Genomic DNA, 22,106 nt, shown 5'->3' with positions numbered 1-22,106 from the left:
CTCTCTTCTCCTTTTTCCCTTTCTTCTCCCTCTCTCTTTGTGGGTGTGCCGCCGGTGCCTGCTGCCCCAGACGGCTACCACGGAGCCCCAACAGCACCACCACTTCATTCCCCTTCTCCCACGACCAACCACCAGTGGCCCAGTCCACCTGCTGGCAGTGAGTCACACCCACAGTCACGCAGCAGCATTGTGCCGCCAACAATCGGCTGTTGGGCAGCCGTGTCTCCCCTCCACCATTACACTTACTACTACACTTACCACTCCTCTCTTCACCCCTTTTCTCTTGTTCACTTAAGTAAACCATGTCCTAATTGACTTTCTCTCGTCTTTAATTGAAATTGTTATTAAGTTTATGAGTTTAGTATTGATTTTTGTATTATTTTCATTGAATTTTTTTGTGCGTAAGAGTTTAATGGATGAATTGAACATATTTATGACTTAGGGTTTGAGGTGTAATAAGAAATTATGGGTTGTGTTGATTGTGTGTTAGTTTCTTTGAATTTTACTATGAGCAACAATTAAAGGTATTATCTTTGAAATTAGTAATAATGTGGCTTTCATGTACATTGTGGTGGTGTATTAGTTTATTGATTCTTGCTATGGATAATGGTTAAAAGTATTATTTTTGAACATGAAATGACTAGGGTTTGGATTTAGAAATGAAGTTACTAATGATGTGTGTTTTATGCTATATTTTGGTGATAATTGATTAAATAACCTTAGAAGTTGTTTTAAAACTTAGTCGATTGGTTATTGTTGTGATAATTAGTAATAGAGATGATTTTAGTTGACTATGGAAGTGATTTTTGGTTGTTAAATTGGGAATAATAGTTACTAATTGTTGTGGTTTGATTGTTGCGAATTACAAGTACTCTTATTAGGTTGTCATTGAAGTCATAATGCATAATATTAGTAAGCCAAGAGCATAATGTCAACTTATCGTCGATGGTTGCTAAAGTTACTTGTCGTGTTTTGATTATAATTTTTTCTAACTTTGGAGAATGTGACAAATGATATCGCGATTCGATAACTCTAAAATTTGCCTTATTGTTGTATAAGTGTTATATAAAAATTGTAAGGCTTCATTGTGATTAGTTATTTATGGGTAACGAAAACCAATATACTCAAAATTTGTTGATAAAAAGGAACGATTCAGATATGCTTTTACTTTTAAATTGGTGAAAAGAATTATGTTGTATTGAGTTAATGATTTTGACTTGTATTGAATGAGTTGTGTACGTGCTAGTGTAACACCCCGAGATTTTCTGACGTTATTAATTAATGTTTTAATGACTTTTAGGGATTTTATAATTATATTAAATCAATTTAGAAGTAGTTTTAATAAATCCCTTTTATATACGAATTTAAATATTTACATATAATTATATTAAAAATACGATTGCGACCTCTAAAATAAAGAGGTTTGTGTAACACCCCGAGATTTTCTGACGTCATTAATTAATATTTTAATAACTTTTGGGGATTTTTTTTAATTATATTAAATTATTTCTGAATTAATAAATTTCTTTCATATACGAATTTAAATGTTAACTTAAATATATATATATTAAAAATATAGTTACGATTTCTCAAATAAAGAGGTTCGAATCAAAATGATTATTTTATTAAAATGTGTGAGCCCACGAAGTGTGTGAGCCTACGAAGGTGAATTTCTTAGTTGGGTCTCGCAAGAAAATGAATCGAGATAAAAATAAATAAATAAACCTAATAATAAATAAACATAATAATAATCATAATAATAATAATAATAATAATGATAATAGTAAAAACAACAAGGATAAAAACCCATAAAACCCTAAATGCTCAAGGTTAGCCGTCACTTCCATTCCCTCTCTTCTCTTCTCTCTTTCTCTCACTCCCCTCTCCCTCACGGTCCATCTGCAGCCCGCGAGAACCACCGAAGCAGGCCGCCTAGCAGCAGCAACCGGCTGCGTTTTCTCTTCCCCACGACAGCCACCAGCAGCCAGCCCAACTCCTTCCTCCAAGGGCAGCAACTGCTACGTTTGCTTCTCCTGACAGCAGCAGCGACTGTTTTGGCTTCCCTACCGTCACCGAGCTCCATCTACAACACCATCACTACAATAATTAACTATAGTTTCACCTCTTTTTCTAGTCCCACCATTGTAAGCCACATCTTCTTCCATTGTTTTGATTTTCTTTTACTTGTTTCTAATTGCAATTTTAACAAAGTTATGAGTTTGGTGTTGATTTTTGTATGATTGTCATTGAATCTTGTTATAGGCAAGAATTTGATTGATGATTTAATGTACTTATGAATTGAGTTTTTGAAATGTGAATGAAAAGTGTTGAACTTTGTATTATTCTCATTGAACTTTTTTATGGGTAAGAGTGTGTTTGATTAATTTAACATATTTATGACTTAGAGTTTGCAGTATGAATGAAAATAATGGTTGTGTGCTATTGTGATGGTGTGTTAGTACATGTGTAACTTTATTTGTGTTGAATGTGGGAGTTTTGTTAGGCATAGTAGTCTTAATTGGCCTTGTTGAAGTAAAAGAAATTATTAATGTTGATCACAAGTCTCTCGTTAGGTTATTGAAGATATAATTAAATGATATTAGTAAGGCCATGAACATAGTGTCAACTTGTTGAGAATTATTAAAGTTACTTGTTATGATGTCTTGATTTTAGTCCTTTCTAACCTTGGAGAATATAATAAATGATACCGCAATGTGATGACCTTAAGATTCGTTCTTGTTGTCATATTAGCACTACACTAACATTGTGAGACTTAAGTGTGAATCTTCGTTTTATTTTAAGATAATGTGAATCGTTATAACTCAAAGTTAGCGGGTGTAATGTAACACTTGACATAATTCTTTTATTCTTTGTCGATGGAAAAACTTGTGTTATTGTCGAATTGACGATTATGCTTGGTGTTGAATGAGATGCATACGTGCTAGAAGTAATTGAAATCTTGTCGTGAATGGATGATAGTGGTTACTTTGGCTTTTAGTTTGGTATGGCAAAGTAGTTAAGGGAACTTATTAGTTCTACTCATAACTTATATAGGTGCCCATTTTGTAAGAGAAAAGTAGAACCTTAGTCGGGTGATTTTGTGACTTTTGATCGTGCAGTGACGCTTACAGGTACGTACACGCAATAACTAACCCTTATATGTAATTTGCTTTAAGACATTATTGTTTATTGTGATAATATACATTGCATTGAAACTATGAGATACTAGTGAGTACACTTTACATGAAGAGCTATCGACTATGAAATCCTTGCGCTTAGAATAGTTTAGAGAATGAGAGTGTTACTGGAAGGCGAGAACTACCCCTTATCTATTTAAGAATTGGATTATGCCTTACTTGGAGTTAGAATGACTCCTTTAGAGGTGAATTTCATATTTTGATGAGTGGCTCAGTGGGTTTTGGCGTGCTGCTATCCCAGGGCTCTCATTATTAGTCGAAAGTGGAAGTTATTTCCCATCTGATAAAGTATTAGATTATGATTAGCTGGCGTGACTCAACTGGATTATGTCCGGTTGATTTATTAGTCCCCTAGGTTTCGACGGGACCACCGTAAGGGGGGCATGAGCATGCTTGGGTCACTGGGCGCTGGATGGCCGATACCGCCCCTTGACCGAGGTGTTACCATGCGGGCCTTGCAAACCCCAATATGGTGGCCTCTTCACTGGTTTAGAACCCCAGTGTGTTAGTTTTTCCCGAAGGTAGGACCCGAGAGGGTCCGCTGGAGGGGGCATGAGCTCGTACTTTGCCATGGGCGTCGGATGACCGATAACGCCCTTGGCCGTGTCACTATGCCAGGAAATAGAGAAAAATCCACTGATAGAAAGTTATTTAGTGATAGAAAATTTATTCATCAATCGAAAGTTATTTAATAATAGAAAGTTCATTCTTTGATAGAAGGTTCATTCTTTGATAGAAAGCTTACACATTGATAGAACATTTACTCTTTGATAGAATATTTACTCATTGATAGAACATCTACTTATTGATAGAATAGTTTATGCTAGTGAGAAGTGTGCCTAAGTTAAGTTACCTCAACGGTATTACAGACTATGATCACACTTACCTTAAGATAGGCAAGCTCTATAAGGTCATGTGTTAGGTATTCTGTTAATTTCTTGGTCGAGTTGATACTATACGTGTTTTGCAAGAGTTTATGTTTGAAAAGAGGAGCGTGAAGACCTGCATTCTACCCAAGAACACGTGGTTCGGGTTGGAAAGCGCGTAATGAAATTAAGAAGTATAAGTGGCCGATAAACGGTTACTATCTGTGCTTGCGTCTTATGAAATCATCTTATGTTGTTTTATAATATAATGTTATCTAATAGTTGGCCTTATTATATTTGATGCTAGTTACTGACGTGTACGTGTTTGTGTTTATGTTTGATCGTTGATGACTTTCTATGATTGTCCTGCTATGACACATTAGCCTTTGGTCTAATGTTGAGGAGCAAGAGGATCATAGACAGGCGTAGCAGGTATTGAAGCTTCTTTTGCATTGCATTGCATTGGGGGAGAGTGATGAGGGTGAAGCATAACCTGTGTCATACCATTATTATCTTTCGATTTTGTAGCTCTTGTTATCTTTTGTAAGCTTTGGTTGTATATGTTTTGTTATGAGGCCTTGTGTCCTCGCTTGTATATTTGCTCTACCACATGTTTGATTTTTTAAAGAGATGCTGCCGAAATTTCCACGCACTTTTTTAAAGTTAATATTTAACATTTATTCTAGTATTGCTCCTCCAAATAAGAGTCTCTATGCACTTGGAATAGGCTTGCAAGATACTCATCGGAGAATTTTACTGACTTGGCGTCGGAGAAGGTCTCCGAAGAATCTCTTTGGACCCTGCTAACCCTCCTTACTTGTGCAACTAGTGTTATCAAGGTGGTCTTATTGCAAGAAAGGTTAAACAGCAAGAAAAACCTCACCAGCAACATAATCTCGCTTGAGACTAATCATCATTCTACTAACAACAGACCTAGTGACTAATTGATTGTATCCAATCCAATTTTTCATAGACATCTAAAAATTAACTAATACATATTGACATACATGTTTATTAATACTCGAGATCATGACACGTACATAATTATTTAGCTGGTTATTATCACAGATAAGCACTCTAATTGAGGAGTTATACACGGCCTAACACATAATTAATTGCAGTTGTACATGGTTTCGGTGTTTGCGAGTGTAACCCCTACATAATAAAGATATGTTATTTTTTTGTGTAATTCAAAATTGACCCAAAAATCGATTTAAATTTGGTAACATACAACTCAAAAGTCATTCGAAACTTATTAGACCCAAAAAATTGAAAAAACTTGAGCAAACTCGTCTATAATCTAAATTCAATTGTTTTAAACAGTTTTTTGAAGTTTTTTATTTTTAGGTTTCACGTTCTCGTTTTGGTTTAAAATCACTATAGTTATTTGTTTGTATTTTGAGGTCCCTAAAGGTTTAAAAGAAATATATTAGTCCTTTTTATAAGAAAATATTTCGCATTAGTTGAACCATTAACATTAACCATAATACTTAACCGATCCTTCTCAATCATAATTGTTACGTAATTCATAATGAACTTTTACATGAAAGACTTAACAATAAACTTCATCAAAATAAAGAAAATAAAAACACTAAATATAAGACTAATTATCTACTAATTCAGTAGGAAAATCGATAATAATAAATTAATAACATGAATAATACATCAAATATTATTGTTTTATGCCAAAACTTCGGCTTTGTCCCATTCGTTATAGGATTCATCCAAGCATCACCTTCACCACCTGCAATAAATTATGATATGTTATAAACTCGGCAACCTCATACGAGAGCTCTTCAGCACATACACTTTTAATGAAAAGCGAAGAAGATTTAATTTCGTGACCATTATGTTATTATAGGGCCGGTCCTAAGCAGGTGTATGTCGTGTCTACGTCCAAGGGCTTTCAAAAAATTTTAGTTTTCAATTAATGCTAAAGTTCGAACTTTCTATATATACAATGGTCCGTTTAGGGGCCCAAAAATAATCTTTCGCCCAAAACCCTAAAAACCTTGAGCCGGCCCTAACTTAAGTTGATTGCATATCATGTCAAGAGACCAATTCAACCAATAGCTTATGCTGATGGTTGTAGTCCGATGATATTAAAATTTTACCACAATTTTGATGATTGTTAAAACTTGAGAGCTTTTCTGGAGAAATATTGCAATTAAAAAATGAATGTAGGTAATGATAAATTAGTTTACCTTGAGTAGTATTAGCTGCTTGGATAAAAATCTGTGCTTCTGGAGATTTAGTATCCAAATGAAGGAGACCTAATGAATCAAAACAACCAATTATAGAAAAGTGAACATTTTATTTCATTTTTGAATATATTTTCATATTTTGAACTAAGTTACAAGGTCACAATTAGAGATGGTCAAAGGTCGGGTTTGGATCTAGTACAAGCAGACTCGGACTCAAACTCATTAGTTTTTGGTAGACTTAAATTCGAATCCTCAGGTTCTGATAGCCTCGAAACCAAATGCGTTGAGTCTAACGGGTCTAGGGTTCTAAATAGGTTTTGATTTAATTTTTCATTTTTTTTTACATGTTTTATTTGTACTAAAATGGGTCTAAAGATTGTATATAAGTCTAAATTGAGTCCAAATAAATATAAAAATAGATTTAGAATGCATTTGAAATTGATTTTGGGGTTGTACTAGCAAATGAAACTTGGAAAATCAAGTATTACTAGCTCAGCTAAAAAAAAACGAACTAGCAACAGTTAAAACTGAATGATAACTCACCAAATCATAATATACAAGGTTATTAATGAAATTGTCTGTGAATAAAATATATACCCACGTTTTTTAAGGGCAAAAGTCCACATATTACCTTTTAGGAGGTAAGTTAAGGGGGTTGGCAAAAATTGGTATTTGCTTACAGCTTAGGGTAAAAGTCTTTATCTCTCTAAAAATACTACACTATATCATAGTAGCTTATACGCGGGCACTAACTTGGGTGTCGGAGGCACCGCCCCCGAGGACCACCCCGGCGTTGTTAGTGTTTATTTTCAGGTATTTAATGGTTTTTTGATCAACCACCATTTGACCGCCACATCCACCCGAAGGTACCTATTTATTTGATTGATTCTGATTTTTAACCGGAACAGAAATCAAACCAACAAATATCGCTTAAAGTAACATTTTTAGAAGCATAAGGCTAGTTTCTAAACAAAAGATGATCATGGTCATGGTTATGGACATCAATCCAAAATTCCGTACAAAAGTCAGGGTCCGAGGGAGAGGTAGCAAACAAATCATACCCGTACCCTTTCAAGGGAGATGGCAGGAGAAATGCGCGCAATCAATTTAATCCTTAATTTTTCTATAAGAATTATGATTGTGAAGAGATAAGAAGGTACATACCTACACAATCCATTGGATTGTTAGGAGCAAGACATAAGGAAGGGAGGCTTAGAGCGAGAGTAGCATTAAGCTTAAGGCCAAGGCTAGGTTGATTCCGATCCATAACCAAAATACAAAGACACTTTTTAGTCGCATTTAGCTTTGTATACAAGATAGTGCAACATTGTGGCGAGGGCGATTTCACCTCTCCCGTTACATAGTTGAGGCAAGAGGACATTGTGATAAGTTGTTCTTGGCATTCATCTTTGTCTTTGCTGAAATCGGAACTCACACATGCTAGCAATAGCATCACTGTTAGTAACACCAACACGATCGTCATCAACTTCATTATTATTTGATTTTCTGATGCAATTTTGGGTCGGATTCTTAATTATATTACATATATTTATATAAATGACTTAACCAGATAATAATACAGTTTTTGAGTTGCACAAATACACAATTTATGCCGCGCCACATTATTCTCGCCCACGCCACTCAATAGAATAAGCTTTCCATTAAGGCACTTCTTAGTATCCGGCGGAAATTCTCAACAAGCTTAAATAACGTGGGAAACACCTTATTAAAATTACTTATTAAATTACGCCTATTTCTAATTCATGTGATGTTGCAATTGATCAGTTGAAAACAATTTTTTTTTATTACTAATAAGTGTATAATAAGGATAAAATTGCATACATCTGACCCTTAAAATCTGACTCTGGGTGAGAACCATTTATAGACTTTGGGACAATCAAATATTATTGTTCTTGTAATTGTTTGTTTATTTCGTCTTATTTAAGGAAAAAATATTTTTTAAATCTAACTTTTGATTAAGAAGGAGAAAAATTAAACATAACACCTATCATTTTTTTATTTTGTTTTATATATTGGTATATACTCCTTACAATTAATTTATTACTATTTTATTCTTAATCTATAAGTTAAAATATATATAAGTGAGATCTTATTTCATTCGTTTCAATAAAGCAAGGATTAATAATATCAATTTTTCATAATTTTTAATTATACACAATCATATTATATCATATTATCATAACATAAATATTAATAAAAGAACTGAAAAATAACACATGGCGATTTCTTAGAATTTTACCAAATATAGAAATATTAATTTAATTAATAGTACTATAATTGATTGTGTGCATGGCAATAATTTATTTTCCTAAATTGATTTAAAGTTAAATTAAGTACATAAAATATATTTTTACATTAATTGTTTTAAAAAATTATTTTATACGTAAGTAAGAAATTATTTATGAAAAATATATTGATTTAAATTATCATCTTAATCATGAATATTAGTAAAAAGAGCTAAAAAATAGCAAATGATAACTTTTTAGAGCCTTGCAATATTCTTTAAAAATTTTATTTATATATGTTTCTATATTAAATTCCGTGCGTTGTACGGGTTTCCATACTAGTTGGAGATATTAAGGGTTGAAATATTAACAAGTGTAAAAAAAGTAAAAATTATATATTAGGAAAAATTAGAGGGAGTATTAGTCTACATAACTTATGAACAAACTAACAAAGACGGTTTGGAATTTTAGACGATATTATCCTGATTTTGTTACCAACTTAATCATCATTTTCATCTTTCGTACACAAGACTTGAAAAAAAGCCATAAATCGTTCTTTAGGGCGGGTCTAATTGAGTTTGATCCACTTTTTCTATATAATTGTTACTCTGTTTGTCTTCTTGATAACGCAGCATTTAATAATTGTATAAGAATTGAAAAAATAATAAGAATAGTTAAATTGTGATCATAAAGTTATAAAAAAAAAATACGTTGATAAAAATCAAAGTATTAGGGACATTACCTAAAATAGCTATGTTGCAAGAGTACGGGTATGATTTTGAAAATGAAAAGTTATATCCATCATAGATATTAGGTAGATGGTGGATTTAAGGTTTTATTCGCCCTATATCCACCACCAATTCTATGTACGCTCACCTCGTACTCACAACATATACTTTTATGAAAACCACCAAATCTCTTTTGGTTTTCAAAATGTCAATCCAAATTGCACCGAAGAAAAATCAAATCAAAATTCTCGTTTGATTAGATTTGTTTTGGTTTTCAATTTTAATCCAAATAACTTTCACCTTTAGGTAAAAGTGTGTTTTAATGATACATGAAGACACAATCACTGTTTCACAGTGTATAGTGAGAGCGGTGTTAAACCGAATCGTGTTAAACCAAACAAACTTTCAAGTGACATTCAAGATCATATCAGATAACTCAATGCGACTGATATGCAACCTGCCTTCATTTAGACATGGTTGAGACTAAATTTTCAAGGAATCTAAGCTACATTAATCAAATATACAACCTTAGGCAAGCGATTAGACGTGAAGAAATAGATGGCTGGTCTCCTATACAACCGTGTCTGTATTTCTCAAAACACTCGGGAAACGGATTTTGTCCAATACATGCAACAGATCTATAAAACTAATACACAACTAATACACCAGAGAAGGCCATCATATTTCTCCTCTGTAACCACCACCACCAAAATAATCCTTTCGGGAATTGACAAGTTGTTGCGTCTTCTGATGCTCCAGTTTCGGGCAATTCTGGATCCTGTGACCGAGCCCTCCACAGTACGCACATCCTTTGACTCCACTGGCACTAGCAATTGCCTCGGCTTCTTCCATTGGATCGTCAAGTTCAGCCAACACCGGAGGTATTCTCTGCTTCGCTTCTTGCAAAAGATGTTTCAGATCAAGAAGTGTCGTCTCGCTTTGGTTTCTGTTTATGAATGTCGTTGCAATTCCTGTCTTACCACATCTTCCTGTTCGTCCTATACGATGGACATAATTTTCAATCTCAGCAGGCATGTCGTAGTTGATGACATGTTGTATATCAGGAAAATCCAGCCCCTTTGAGGCAACATCAGTGGCAACTAAGACATCCTTCTTCCCGGCTTTGAAAGATTTTATTGCGTATTCTCTATCTTCTTGATCTTTGCCCCCATGGACGGCGACAGCTTCAACCCCTTTCAGAAGGAGATACTCGTGAATATCATCCACATCGGCTTTGTTTTCACAAAATATTAGAACTGGGGGCGGGGTCTTTTGCAAGCACTCGAGGAGGTAAACGATTTTCGCCTCCTGCTTCACGTATTCAACTTCTTGAATGACATCAAGATTAGCAGCTCCAGCTCTACCGACATTGACAACAACAGGCTTAACCAGTGCACTTCTGGCAAAGTTCTGGATCTTTGTTGGCATTGTGGCAGAGAACAAGACTGTCTGCCTTTGAGCCTTAAAATGATCAAATACTTCTCTGATATCATCCTCAAATCCTAAATCTACCAGTCGATCAGCCTCATCCAAGCATAAATATCTAAAAGAGAATAAGTTGCTGTTAGGAGAGACAAGGGCAACTAACTATAAAGCCAAACAGATTTCCAGAAAAGTATTATGTACGCTACCCATCAGGAAAGGCGATCAAACAAAGGCTTGGTTGAACATAAATTTGGCCTTCAGTTGCAGAAACTGTAGCTATGGAGTACATCACCAATTCCTACGCTTGAGACATCTATGGTCTAATTGGCGCAACTTCTCCAATCCAAATGCTTGCATAAACACAGCCTTATAAAAATTATGCAAGCATGGGTTTGGATAAAGTATCGGTGAGTTAAAAGCCATTCGGGATTTGAAAATATCATATCTAAATTGGTGGATATGAACTTATGGTAACACTTCCACACATAAAAACTTGGAAAAAAACGAACATTCTAACAAAGTAAAATCATCAAAAAGATGATCAACAATAAAAATGCTAGTATTATTAACATATAGGATCGTCAAACTATCACAAGTATGATAAATTTAAAAATTGTAATTGAAACTGAGAGGCCTTTTTTATACATCACAAATATATTATCGTCATGCTCAATGTTTTGTATAAACATATGGGGTTATCAAACTATTAGTAATATTGATGGCTAGAAGGTAAGTGGCATTCAATCTTCAATAATATATTTTATATATCTTCATCACTAGGATACAGTTGAGGCAAAGCGAACATAGTTCTCCTTCAGAACTAGCCAAACTAAAGAATTTTAAAACTAAACATAAGGTATGACCAGCATTCAACGCCCTTGGTTTAGACAAATGTTTCAAAACAAATGAGTTTTAAAAGGAAATCTTTAGAAATAACTAAGGAGAAGAAGAATCCCCTAAAAATATTGATCTTTTAATGCAAGAATTTGATGAATTGCGAACAATGTTGTATGAACAAATCCAGAACGTAAATCAAAGACTGGTTGGGTTTCTTCATAAATGAAGATAGATTTGGGCTCCAGTGATAAAAGCTATGGCTATGCAACACATCAGGTTAGTCCTACAAATGAGACATCTTTAATTTGGAATAAGACATGAAACCAGAATATTGGAATTGTTTAACTTCTCGTATCCAACAACCTACAGTCTTCACAAAACACTACTTAGTGAAAACCTTTATTTCCAGCAGTCTACCCAAACTTACATTCATGCCCCTTCTGATTCCCTCCCACTGGAAATAGGATACTTTAATAATCTCACCAAAACTGTTGATAACAAGATCAGAAAAGCAAATAAAAAATACATGAAAAGCCTAGTTTGTTCATGAAGCCTTATTTTCTAATCTAAAAGTGGTACATAAACAATTAAACTTACGGGCTTATGATCTTACTATATTAGAACACAACAATGACATTTTTTGAACTGGCATCATGACACAACTTACAAAGACCTTAAAAACTCATGCTCCATTTTGCAGCCCAATACTTTGACTCACATGTTAAGACACCCTTCTCCCACGCACACACAAAAATGAATAATTCAGGCCAACTAAAACTTCTCAATCTGCCCTCTCTCTGATAGCCTCTACTCTAAATCAAGCCTATATATCAAAGTAATCAGACAGAACGAGAAGGGGTGATAGAATGCAAAACCAAGCAGCCATATACCTTCCCAGCCTTGCAATTTAAGCAAATAAAACAATGATCAAACGCAAAACCACCATACTCCATCAAGGAAACATATAAATACAGCTGTATGATAAAGCATGATTTCAAATAAATCGTACCTGCAATTATCAAGATTCATTTTCTTCTTGGCAAGCATATCCTTGAGCCTACCTGGAGTAGCAACAACTATATGCACACCCCTCTTCACAACCTCAACTTGTGAGCGCATATCCACCCCTCCAATACACAGCAATGGTCTTAATTCTGGATACCCAACATCCCTTAGTGGAATCAAAAACTGTTCCACAACCTCATAAGTCTGTCTTGCAAGCTCTCTTGATGGGCAAACTACCAACCCAAATGGCCCTTCTCCAGCAGCAATAGGCATCATCATCTCCTCCTGCAGCGCAATCATTATAAGAGGCAAGACAAAAACCAACGTCTTTCCAGAGCCAGTAAACGCTATACCAATCATATCTCTACCAGACAGGATAACTGGGAGTCCTTGCACTTGAATTGGTGTGGGTTGAACAATTCCCTTCTCTTTTAACTTGCTCAACATAGGTTCAGGAAACCTCATATCCTTGAAATTCTTAATAGGAGGTGGAGCATCATCGCCATCGACTATTATATGCCATTGTTTCCGAATCGTATCACACTGTTTTTTCGACATCCTTCTAATGGCCAAGGGAGGTTTCCATCCAGTCCAAAGCGGTTCGGTGTATGTTATACCCTTGGCTAACTCCCGAACAGACATAAGGGTTTTCCTGTCTGAAAGATTTTCAATCATTTCCTTCTCTTGTAGTACTATTTGCTCTGTGGGACTGACTTCAGGAACATCTTTCTTCAATTGAGTAGCCTTAACAAGAAGACTTGGTTTAGCATCTTGAGCTTTAGCTTTCTCAGATTCATCTTCAACTTCAACTGAAGCTGATTCCTTCCCTTTCCTCTTTAGTAAACTTTCCGCGGCCATAGCCCTTCTCTTATGCACAGGAATGTACTCCTGATAGTCACCATCCTCTTCAATATCCATAGTTTTCTGTGACAACAATAAATTATAAGAATTTTCCACCACATGAAAAAAATCCTAAGTGAGCAAAAAGATCCAGCTAATTATTACCAGCGATTTCGAAATCAACTAAAATCCCAAAGGTTTTAAAGAAATGCTAAAGTTTTCGTTGTTATTTCATTCTGCCCCTTTCAATCAGTAAAAGTTTGGCGAAAAATCAAAATCAAAATCTCACCTCTAACCGAATGAAAGACTCGGCGACTGCGTGACAAGATGCGGCGGTAATAGCGGCGGCAAAAGGTTGATTGATCAATTCAACGGGATTAGGGTTTGGGAATTGGGGGATTTTGGCGAAGTTTTCTGAAATATTGCTATATTTTATTGGTATCATTTATTTTTTAAATTTATTTTATAACTTGCGACTAATGTGTAAAAAAAAATATAGTCAAATAAAATTTTATTTAAATCGTCTAAACGCATATTTTTATATTAACAAATTTTTTATTAATCATAGTTTAAGATATAAATTATCAAAATTACATATTAGATTACGTTAAAAGTGAAATGTAACAAGTATAATACTATAATGGAACAAAGGAAGTACATTACAATATACTCCCATCAAGGTCGTTCCTGAAGGTAATTTTGAGGTGCAAGCGCCTAGGGCCCAACTCATGAAGGGGCCCAAATTCAATATTTGCATAACTTTCAACATGGATCGAACTTGTAGCATTAGGTTTCTCGGTTAAACGCATGACTATTGGTCTACATAGTTGGAAAAAAATAATCGAAACTTTACTTATATAAGGGCTCTTTTTTATTTTTTGCCTAGAGCCCAAAAATTGTCGGAAACGACACTGACTCCCTTCAATTTCATATTAGAATTTACAAATTTTAGTGTCAAACTTTGCCTATAAAATCTTATCAATCAATATGAAAAACATATTCTTATGGGATCTGGATAGATTTGTTTCAATATATGCTTCGCAAATATTAATCTTCTATAATTTTTTAAAAACTCACAATTAGAATTATTTAGTTTATAAATTCACATTGGGATCTATGAAAAAAGTGAATGAAAAGAACAAATAAAATCAGAGGGAGTATGTCATAAAGTAACTTGTAAATTATCTTATTCACTCCTACTTTACCCTTACTTTATACTTTCTTCGTTCCATTATACTTGTGACTTTTTACACAGTCTAATTGTAACACCTCTGAATTTCCAACACTCTACACGAAACCAAAACTGCAAGGAAACGAAGGAAATTCAGGTGTTACAGATGGTATCAGAGCCAGTGATTTCTATTTAAAACGTTTGAGAAAGAAAAAGAACAATCAACGATATATATCATACAAACCACAAAAAAACCAACGCAACGGAAATAACTTATATAAAGGGAGACAGGCACCCCAAACTCAAACATAAACAACTTAATTGAAAAAGAAACTACATGTAGAATCAATAACAATAAAATTTTTGTACACTTCAAGATTCTCACTCATTTCCCCACCCCTCCCCCCCGGTATGCAATGCAAAGAAGCTCTATCACCCGTAATGTCTATGATATCCCCGCTGCTCAACGTAAGATCATAGACCAACGTGTCATAGCAGGGCCATCAAAGACAAGCCATCAACAACGCAAATAAACAGTACATGTCAGTAATCAACGAATTTATAGTGATAAGAACCACAGAACAAGTGAGTGGAATAATAACTTTGCACGACAATAAAGATTCTTCTCATGTATCTAAAAACTTCCTATTTACTCCACAACTTCCTTTTCAGAACTTCAAATCCCTCGAAGAATTCAAGAGTAGGGAATCTTTTCTTTACTTTATGGCATAGTGACAAGGCCAAGGGCGTTGTTGCCCATCCGGCGCCCATGGCAAAGTATGAGCTCATACCCCCTCCAACTGACCCTCTCGGATCCTACCTTCGGGAAAAATATAACACACTGGGGTACCAATCCAGTGAAGAGGCCACCATATTGGGGTTTGCAAAGCCCGCATGGTAACACCTTGGTCAAGGGGCGGTATGGCCACCCGGCGCCCAATGACAAAAGTATGCTCATACCCCCATACGGTGATCCCGTCAGATCTCACCTAGGGGACTATTAAATCAATCGGATATAATCCAGTTGAGTCATAATTTAATGTTTTATCAAATGGGAATAACTCTTGTTTTCTACTATTAATGAGTGTCCTGGGATCGTAGACCTACTAAGCAACTCAAATAAAATACGAAATTCACCTATAAAGGAGTCATTCTAACTCCAAGTAAGACATAATCCAATTCTTAAATAAATACGGGGATGGTCCCCGGTTTCCACTAATACTCTCATTCTATAAACTATTCTAAGCGCAATGATTTCATAATCGATAGCTCTTCATATAAAGTGTACTCACTAGTACCTCATAGTTTCAATACAATGCATATTATCACAAATAAACAATATTATCTTAAGAAATTGCATATAAAGGTTAGTAACTGCATGTACGTACCTGTAAGCTGTAAGCGTCACTGCACGACAAAAAGTCATAATAATCACCCAATTAAAGTTTTACCTTCCTCTTATAAACTAGGAACCTATACAATTTTGAAGTAAGACTAGTAAGTCTATCTTCCTCTTATAAACCAAAACCGCAAGGAAACGGAGGAAATTTGGGTGTTACACTAATACTTTATTTTGATCATTTATGTATTTCCTTAGCATAACTAAAGATTATAAAAAAAGTTAATATTATACAAGTATGTGAATAAACAATTCAAATACAATGATTATATTTTTTTTCTTATATAGCCACAATATATAAAAGGGAAAATTGTTAGAAACTACCTAGAAAAAACTCACATTTGTAAAAAAAATATATATAAAAAAAAATACCTAATATATATATATTTTTTTAAAAAAAACTACCTAGAAAATTTAATTTGTTTGTCAAAGAGTACCTAATAACAAAATCGTTCAAAATTCCATTTTTTTTTTCTGTCATGTGCAAATCAAGCAATTAAGATTAAAAGTCACCCATTAAAGGATTTGAAGCAACAGGTTCTTCATTCAATACAATTGAATCCTAGTTTCGAAAATGGTGTGTTGAAGGTTTTAAATTTCTCCTAATTTCATAGCTCAGAGTTTTTTATTTTGGGGAAAAATAACTTTTGGGAAGAAAGATGGCATTGACAGGTGATGTATTCCAATTTATGATTTTACGTTGTTAAATTAGGCTGAACCTATTGTGAATACCAGCATATTAACGGGGGACACAAGTGCACACGCTTCATAAGCCAAGGAGATATATACCATCCCAAAACCATATGGCAATGGGAAGAAGGTCTCTAATAGCTTATAAAGCGTGCACACCATTTTCAATTCATCGATGTGGGATAACTCATCCCAACACCCCCCTCACATGCGAACCCCCGTCAAGTTCGCATGTGGGAGTAATCAATTAGGTAGGAACGCCATTCTTTTCGAACCTACCATTTTTTTTTTTAAATTATTGATCGAACCATCGGCTCTGATACCATGTTAAATTAGGTTGGACCTATTGTGAATGCCAGCATATTAACGGGGGACACAAGTGCACACACTTCCTAAGCTAAGGAGATATATACCATCCCAAAACCATATGGCAATGGGAAGAAGGTCTCTAATAGCTTATAAAGCGTGCACACCATTTTCAATTCATCGATGTGGGATAACTCATCCCAACACACTTATATTTTTCTTTTGTTAAATTTGAAAGACTAACGGAATTTTGGACGGTGTTATTATTAAGTACTCTTTGACAAAAATATTAAATTTTTTAGGTAGTTTTTGACAAAAAAAAATATTTATATTAGTTATTTTTCACAAAAATGATTTATTCTAGGTAGTTTTTCACAATTTTCTCTGTATAATATAAATTTTTTTTTTAAGATCTATATAATATAAACTTGAATGATATTTCAAAATGGAAAAATTAATTCATTACCATTAATTTTTGTGATTATTTAATAACACCAAAGTAATTATTTTCTATCGCGTCTAAAAAATTTCAAAAACTAATTATTTTCTAAATATTTATATCAAGCCAAATAGTGCTAAGTATATAATAGAGCCGAGCAAATAGAAAGATTGAGGAAAGAACAAAAATTTGAAAAAAATAAGATTTTTTAATAACTTTAATAAAAAATAAGCTTCGACAAAATTTTATTTTCAAAATAAGCGTCTTTGGCCCCAAAACTAGGCTCGATATGTATTCGCTGTTACTAACAGCGAATATAAAAAAATGGTCAAAATTTTAGTCAAATTATATGTCGTTACTAACAGCGAAATAAGATTTTGACTAGTCAATGGTCAAGTCGCTGTTAATAAGAGCTACATTAGGCTTGTAAAGTTTTGACCAACTATTTTGATGGATTAGCAAGCCTGAAGCAGTTGAGAATATCATTTTGTGGGGCAACATTATCTTATCAAGATGCCAACTTTTTTTTTTTAATAGAATTCAACAATATATAGGAAAAACAATTAAAAAGAGTGAAAAATCAAAACTTTAATCTCAAACAACTTAAATGCTTCATCTTCTTCAACTTCATTAGCTTGATTCTCTTCAGTTGATGCTAATTTGGAATCAGAACTGCAATGGGTTTTAAATATAAAGGTTTTTCTAGAATTAGATAGATTAAGGAAGGTGTTAATAAAGCAAAAGTTGGGACCTTTTAATGGAAGCTCAAACCTTTTATAACAAATAAATGAAGAAGAGGGACTTTTGTGTGAAAAAAAAGGGGTTTTGTTGAAGGAAATAGAAGGGAGATCAAAATGTTTACAGAAATTATTGGTTGTAAACATCATACTAATAATCGCTGTCAATTATTTTGACCGACGATAAGAGAATTTCTTCCTCAGTACAGGCATAATGTGGTTGTTATTCACAGCGACTTGATCATTAACCAGTCAAAGTCTTATTTCGCTGTTAGTAACAACAACTTGACCATTGATCAGTCAAAATTTTATTGGACTAAAATTTTGACAATTTCTTTATACTGTTACTCTGTTAGTAACAACAAATACATATCGAGTCTAGCTTTGGGGCCAAAGACGCTTATTTTGAGAATAAAGTTTTATCGAAGCTTAATTTTTTAATTAAAGTTATTAAAAAATCCTATTTTTTTGAATGTTTGGAAAGAAGTGAGAAAAACAATCCACCATACTCCATCATATCCTTGAACAATCCAAGAGAGAGAGAGAGAGAGAGAGAGAGAGAGAGAAATTTGGGGGAAAATCAAGATGTATTCAGGTTTAGAGATGAAGGGTGACATCGAAGAGGGTACAGTTTTGTACCCAGGATTAAGCTATGGCGAAAATCAACTTCGTTGGGGTTTCATTCGCAAAGTCTATGGTATTCTTTCTGCTCAGATCGTCTTAACCGCACTTGTTTCTCTCCTTACGGTTTTATACGCACCCATCAATGAAACTCTTCGTGGCAATTCTGGTCTTCTTCTCTTCTTCGCTTTCATGCCCTTCGTATGTAAGTCTTTTTTTCATTTTCTGATCGATTCTCGATTTTTTATCAGATTTTTAATTTTAGGTGCTGATTTTGTTTGATCTGATCAATTTGGTACTTTTATCTTCATATTTGTTTGTTTTATATGTTATCATATTGGTATTGAAGTTGTATGCAATTGTAATTGAAAATTTCAATTGCTAATGTTGCATCTTATGGCTTAGGTGTTATTTTTAGGGTTTTTAGGTTTGGGTGTGAGAGTTAGTTCGAGGAATCTCCAGGTATTGTCAACTCTTTGGAATTTGTTAGTGAGTCGGTGGACTAAAATTGAATGCAAAATTTTAGTGATTGGTATAGTTTGATTTGATCAATTGGGTGATGCGCTGTTGTTCGCTTTACATGAAACATTGATACTATATTGGTAATGGAGCTGTATGCAATTTTAATTGAAAATCTCAGTTGCTAATGTCACATCTTTTGGCTTAGTTTTTGGGTTTCAAGGTCAGTTGCTACACATAAAAATTGGGTCAAGAATTAGCTTGAGGAAGCTGCAGGGATTGTATAATTATATGGATTTTGTTAGTGACTTGGTGGAGTAAATTGAGTACGAAATTTTGGGGAGGGTTTTTATGATTTTTGTGGTTGGAGCAATTTCAACTGATTAGTAGATTTATCATTATTCTTTGATTTTGTGTTTGAAATTTGATTTTAGTGTTGGAAAATAGTCCATATGTATTCCACATCGAAAAATTAAAAAGGATTTGATAAACATATAGTTTATTCCTCCTATTACCGGTTTGTTTTACGATGGAACCCCTTCTACTTGTGTGCAGTCAACTCTTTCTTTTGTGTGGGTTTTGTTGTGTACAACCCAAATGACAAATTTATCTTAGTATCAGAGTTGACGATTTTCAATCAATCGAAGAAAAATAGATTCGGTGTTCCACAAAAAAAAGGGCTCACGTGTGATCCACAATGAAAATTTAAAAAGGGATTGATTAACATATAAGCTTGATGGGCTACTCTCTCCTATCGTCAATTGGTTTTAGGATGGAATCTCATCGGGCTTGTGTGCAGTTAACTCTTTGATCTTTGAAAGTTGTAATGGAGAGTCTTTTTGGTGCGTTTTGGAATCTTGATATCCGATCTTTGAAATTCTGAAGTATGAGAACAAATATTTAGTTGGTTCTGAGTGAAAAAAGTGGTCATGGAAAGCATGCCTAATAGAATGCAAGAAGTTGTAATGGAAAGACTTGTTTTTGCTTATGAAAAATAAGGTGACAACAGAAAATTACTAAACATAACACTGGCCGTTGGATGTGAGATTCACAACTATTATGAAATGCAAGATACATAGTCCTTTTGTTAATTTTTACCCTTTGAGCTTAATACGTCTTGTGTTTCACTTACCATATGTTTTTTGCAGTGTTGTGGCCACTTTATATCTACCAGCAAAAACATCCCCACAACCTGATATTTCTTGGACTGTTTACCCTTTGCTTGAGTCTCACTGTTGGAGTGGCATGTGCAAACACTGATGGTATGTGTGCAATTTCTTAAGTAAGACTTTTATAAGGCTTGGTTGTTGACTGTTGAATATGCGTGCGATACATGCAGGAAAAATCGTGCTTCAGGCTTTGGTTTTAACCGCAGCTGTTGTTTGTTCTCTTACTGGTTACACTTTCTGGGCTGCCAAGAAGGGCAAGGACTTCAGCTTTCTTGGACCCGTCTTGTTTGCTAGTCTTATCGGTCTCATTTTTACCGGACTTCTTCAGGTAATGTTGTGCTTGCATTGCATCTTGCAAATGACCGTTTTTTCATTTTCTTTTATCCTGTTTTAAGTTCGTATTGACTATGCACTTTACTCTTCCCTTGTCGCAGGTGTTCTTCCCATTTGAGTCTACTTCTGTCGCTATCATTGGTGGAATTAGTGCCATAGTTTTCTCGGGCTACATCGTCTATGACACCGATAACTTGATAAAACGGTTCACATATGATGAATACATATGGGCTTCTGTTACTCTCTACCTAGACATCCTGAACCTCTTCCTTACCATCCTCCGCTTGTTGAGGCAGGGGGACAATTGAATCCTTCAATTTTCATGAAGCGAATCCATATAATGCTGTCTTGTTTAGTCACAAAATTGATTGGATGCAATTTGTGAATATAAGTATTCCTCTTAAACCTTGTATAAGAACTAATAATCCTTTGTTGGGTTTGAAACATGTTTGTTTGTCAAGTATAATTGATATTCTGTTGAATGTGTGTTGCTGAACTCTAAATAGTAGTACTTCTATATTATAACTGATGCTTTTGTTCTGGCGATGTTCAAATTATGATGTTGTGACAAGTCAGATTTTTTTTGTATAAAGTTGTCTTGCATTGACTATTAGCGATAAAAATTAGACTACCGAAGATAAATGATATCTTGTCCTTTATATTATTTTATCAATCTTAAAATCTCTAATGATGTATAATAAAAATATATAAAAAATTAATATCAGTAATCTTTATATTATGACAAATCAAATATGATTTAACATGACTATTTATAACTTATTTATTAGAAATTAAATACAATTAAGAATTATTGATGAATAGTATTAAAAGTTAAATGAAATACTTATGCTAGGTACCTATAAATGAAACACATTGCTAATTAATTAAGGTTGACAAATATAGAATTTATTATTATTTATTAGTACAAGGGCTTACCTTATTAGTATGCCGACAACAATAATTATTAATATTAAGTTTTATAATAATAATAATAATCCTCAAGCATATAAAGACGGACTTGTTTGTCTCCCGAAGCTTCAATTGTATTCTGCTTCAAGTCTATAACTTAATTTGTATTGATTTAGTTTTTTCTTTTTTTTTGACATTTTATAAAATTTAATCCTCTGTTTTTAGTTTTTTTCATTCACTTTTTTTCGTAGATTTCAATATAAACATTAAAATTAAATACGGTTATTTCAATGTAAACATTAAAATCAAATAAGGTTATGTATAGAATTAAGTATTTCATTTTTAATTGTAAATTTCAATCATGAAATCATAAATGAAAATTTAAGTATGACAAAGTCTGGAAAGTCATTCTTAAATTCTCAAATTTAACGAACTTTAATACAATGATATAATTAATACAAATCCAAATTTGGTTTTTATTAGTTTGCTAAACACTAAATTTAAGTCAATTCTAGATTTCCAAAT

At 33.8% G+C, this 22,106-nt stretch overlaps 3 protein-coding genes across 3 annotated transcripts; 1 reads left to right on the top strand and 2 right to left on the bottom strand.

The window, feature by feature from the left end:
• Positions 1-5,632: 5,632 nt before the first annotated feature.
• On the bottom strand, positions 5,633-7,781 carry LOC130825613 (non-specific lipid transfer protein GPI-anchored 14-like). The gene is made up of 3 exons (XM_057690933.1): positions 7,432-7,781; positions 6,268-6,336; positions 5,633-5,807 (listed from the first exon to the last, which is right to left on the bottom strand). The coding sequence occupies exons 1-3, from the start codon at positions 7,757-7,759 to the stop codon at positions 5,683-5,685; spliced, it is 522 nt and encodes a 173-aa protein (XP_057546916.1). The 5' UTR covers positions 7,760-7,781; the 3' UTR covers positions 5,633-5,682.
• A 1,824-nt stretch (positions 7,782-9,605) lies between these two features.
• Positions 9,606-13,768, bottom strand: LOC130823252 (DEAD-box ATP-dependent RNA helicase 35). The gene is made up of 3 exons (XM_057687880.1): positions 13,638-13,768; positions 12,513-13,432; positions 9,606-10,784 (listed from the first exon to the last, which is right to left on the bottom strand). Exons 2-3 carry the CDS (start codon positions 13,424-13,426, stop codon positions 9,920-9,922), a joined length of 1,779 nt encoding a protein of 592 aa, XP_057543863.1. The 5' UTR covers positions 13,427-13,432; positions 13,638-13,768; the 3' UTR covers positions 9,606-9,919.
• Positions 13,769-17,849: 4,081 nt separating this feature from the next.
• On the top strand, positions 17,850-21,154 carry LOC130823776 (BI1-like protein). The gene is made up of 4 exons (XM_057688544.1): positions 17,850-18,916; positions 20,319-20,432; positions 20,510-20,667; positions 20,774-21,154. Exons 1-4 carry the CDS (start codon positions 18,676-18,678, stop codon positions 20,978-20,980), a joined length of 720 nt encoding a protein of 239 aa, XP_057544527.1. The 5' UTR covers positions 17,850-18,675; the 3' UTR covers positions 20,981-21,154.
• Positions 21,155-22,106: the final 952 nt, after the last annotated feature.

This window comes from Amaranthus tricolor, chromosome 1 (assembly GCF_026212465.1).
Source record: "Amaranthus tricolor cultivar Red isolate AtriRed21 chromosome 1, ASM2621246v1, whole genome shotgun sequence".
Taxonomy (NCBI): domain Eukaryota; kingdom Viridiplantae; phylum Streptophyta; class Magnoliopsida; order Caryophyllales; family Amaranthaceae; genus Amaranthus; species Amaranthus tricolor.
This window is presented reverse-complemented; position numbering and strand designations above follow the sequence as displayed.

What these genes read in the sequence shown, in the direction of transcription:
- LOC130823776 (XM_057688544.1), top strand. Translation starts at nt 18,676, where the DNA reads ATGTATTCAGGTTTAGAGATGAAGGGTGACATCGAAGAGGGTACAGTT. An exon ending in CGCTTTCATGCCCTTCGTAT is followed by an intron (nt 18,917 to 20,318) that starts GTAAGTCTTTTT and finishes TGTTTTTTGCAG; the next exon opens with TGTTGTGGCCACTTTATATC. An exon ending in TTTTTACCGGACTTCTTCAG is followed by an intron (nt 20,668 to 20,773) that starts GTAATGTTGTGC and finishes CCCTTGTCGCAG; the next exon opens with GTGTTCTTCCCATTTGAGTC.
- LOC130825613 (XM_057690933.1), bottom strand. Translation starts at nt 7,759, where the DNA reads ATGAAGTTGATGACGATCGTGTTGGTGTTACTAACAGTGATGCTATTG. An exon ending in CAATCCAATGGATTGTGTAG is followed by an intron (nt 6,337 to 7,431) that starts GTATGTACCTTC and finishes TTGATTCATTAG; the next exon opens with GTCTCCTTCATTTGGATACT. An exon ending in AGCAGCTAATACTACTCAAG is followed by an intron (nt 5,808 to 6,267) that starts GTAAACTAATTT and finishes AATTTATTGCAG; the next exon opens with GTGGTGAAGGTGATGCTTGG.
- LOC130823252 (XM_057687880.1), bottom strand. Translation starts at nt 13,426, where the DNA reads ATGGATATTGAAGAGGATGGTGACTATCAGGAGTACATTCCTGTGCAT. An exon ending in ATGAATCTTGATAATTGCAG is followed by an intron (nt 10,785 to 12,512) that starts GTACGATTTATT and finishes ATTCTCTTTTAG; the next exon opens with ATATTTATGCTTGGATGAGG.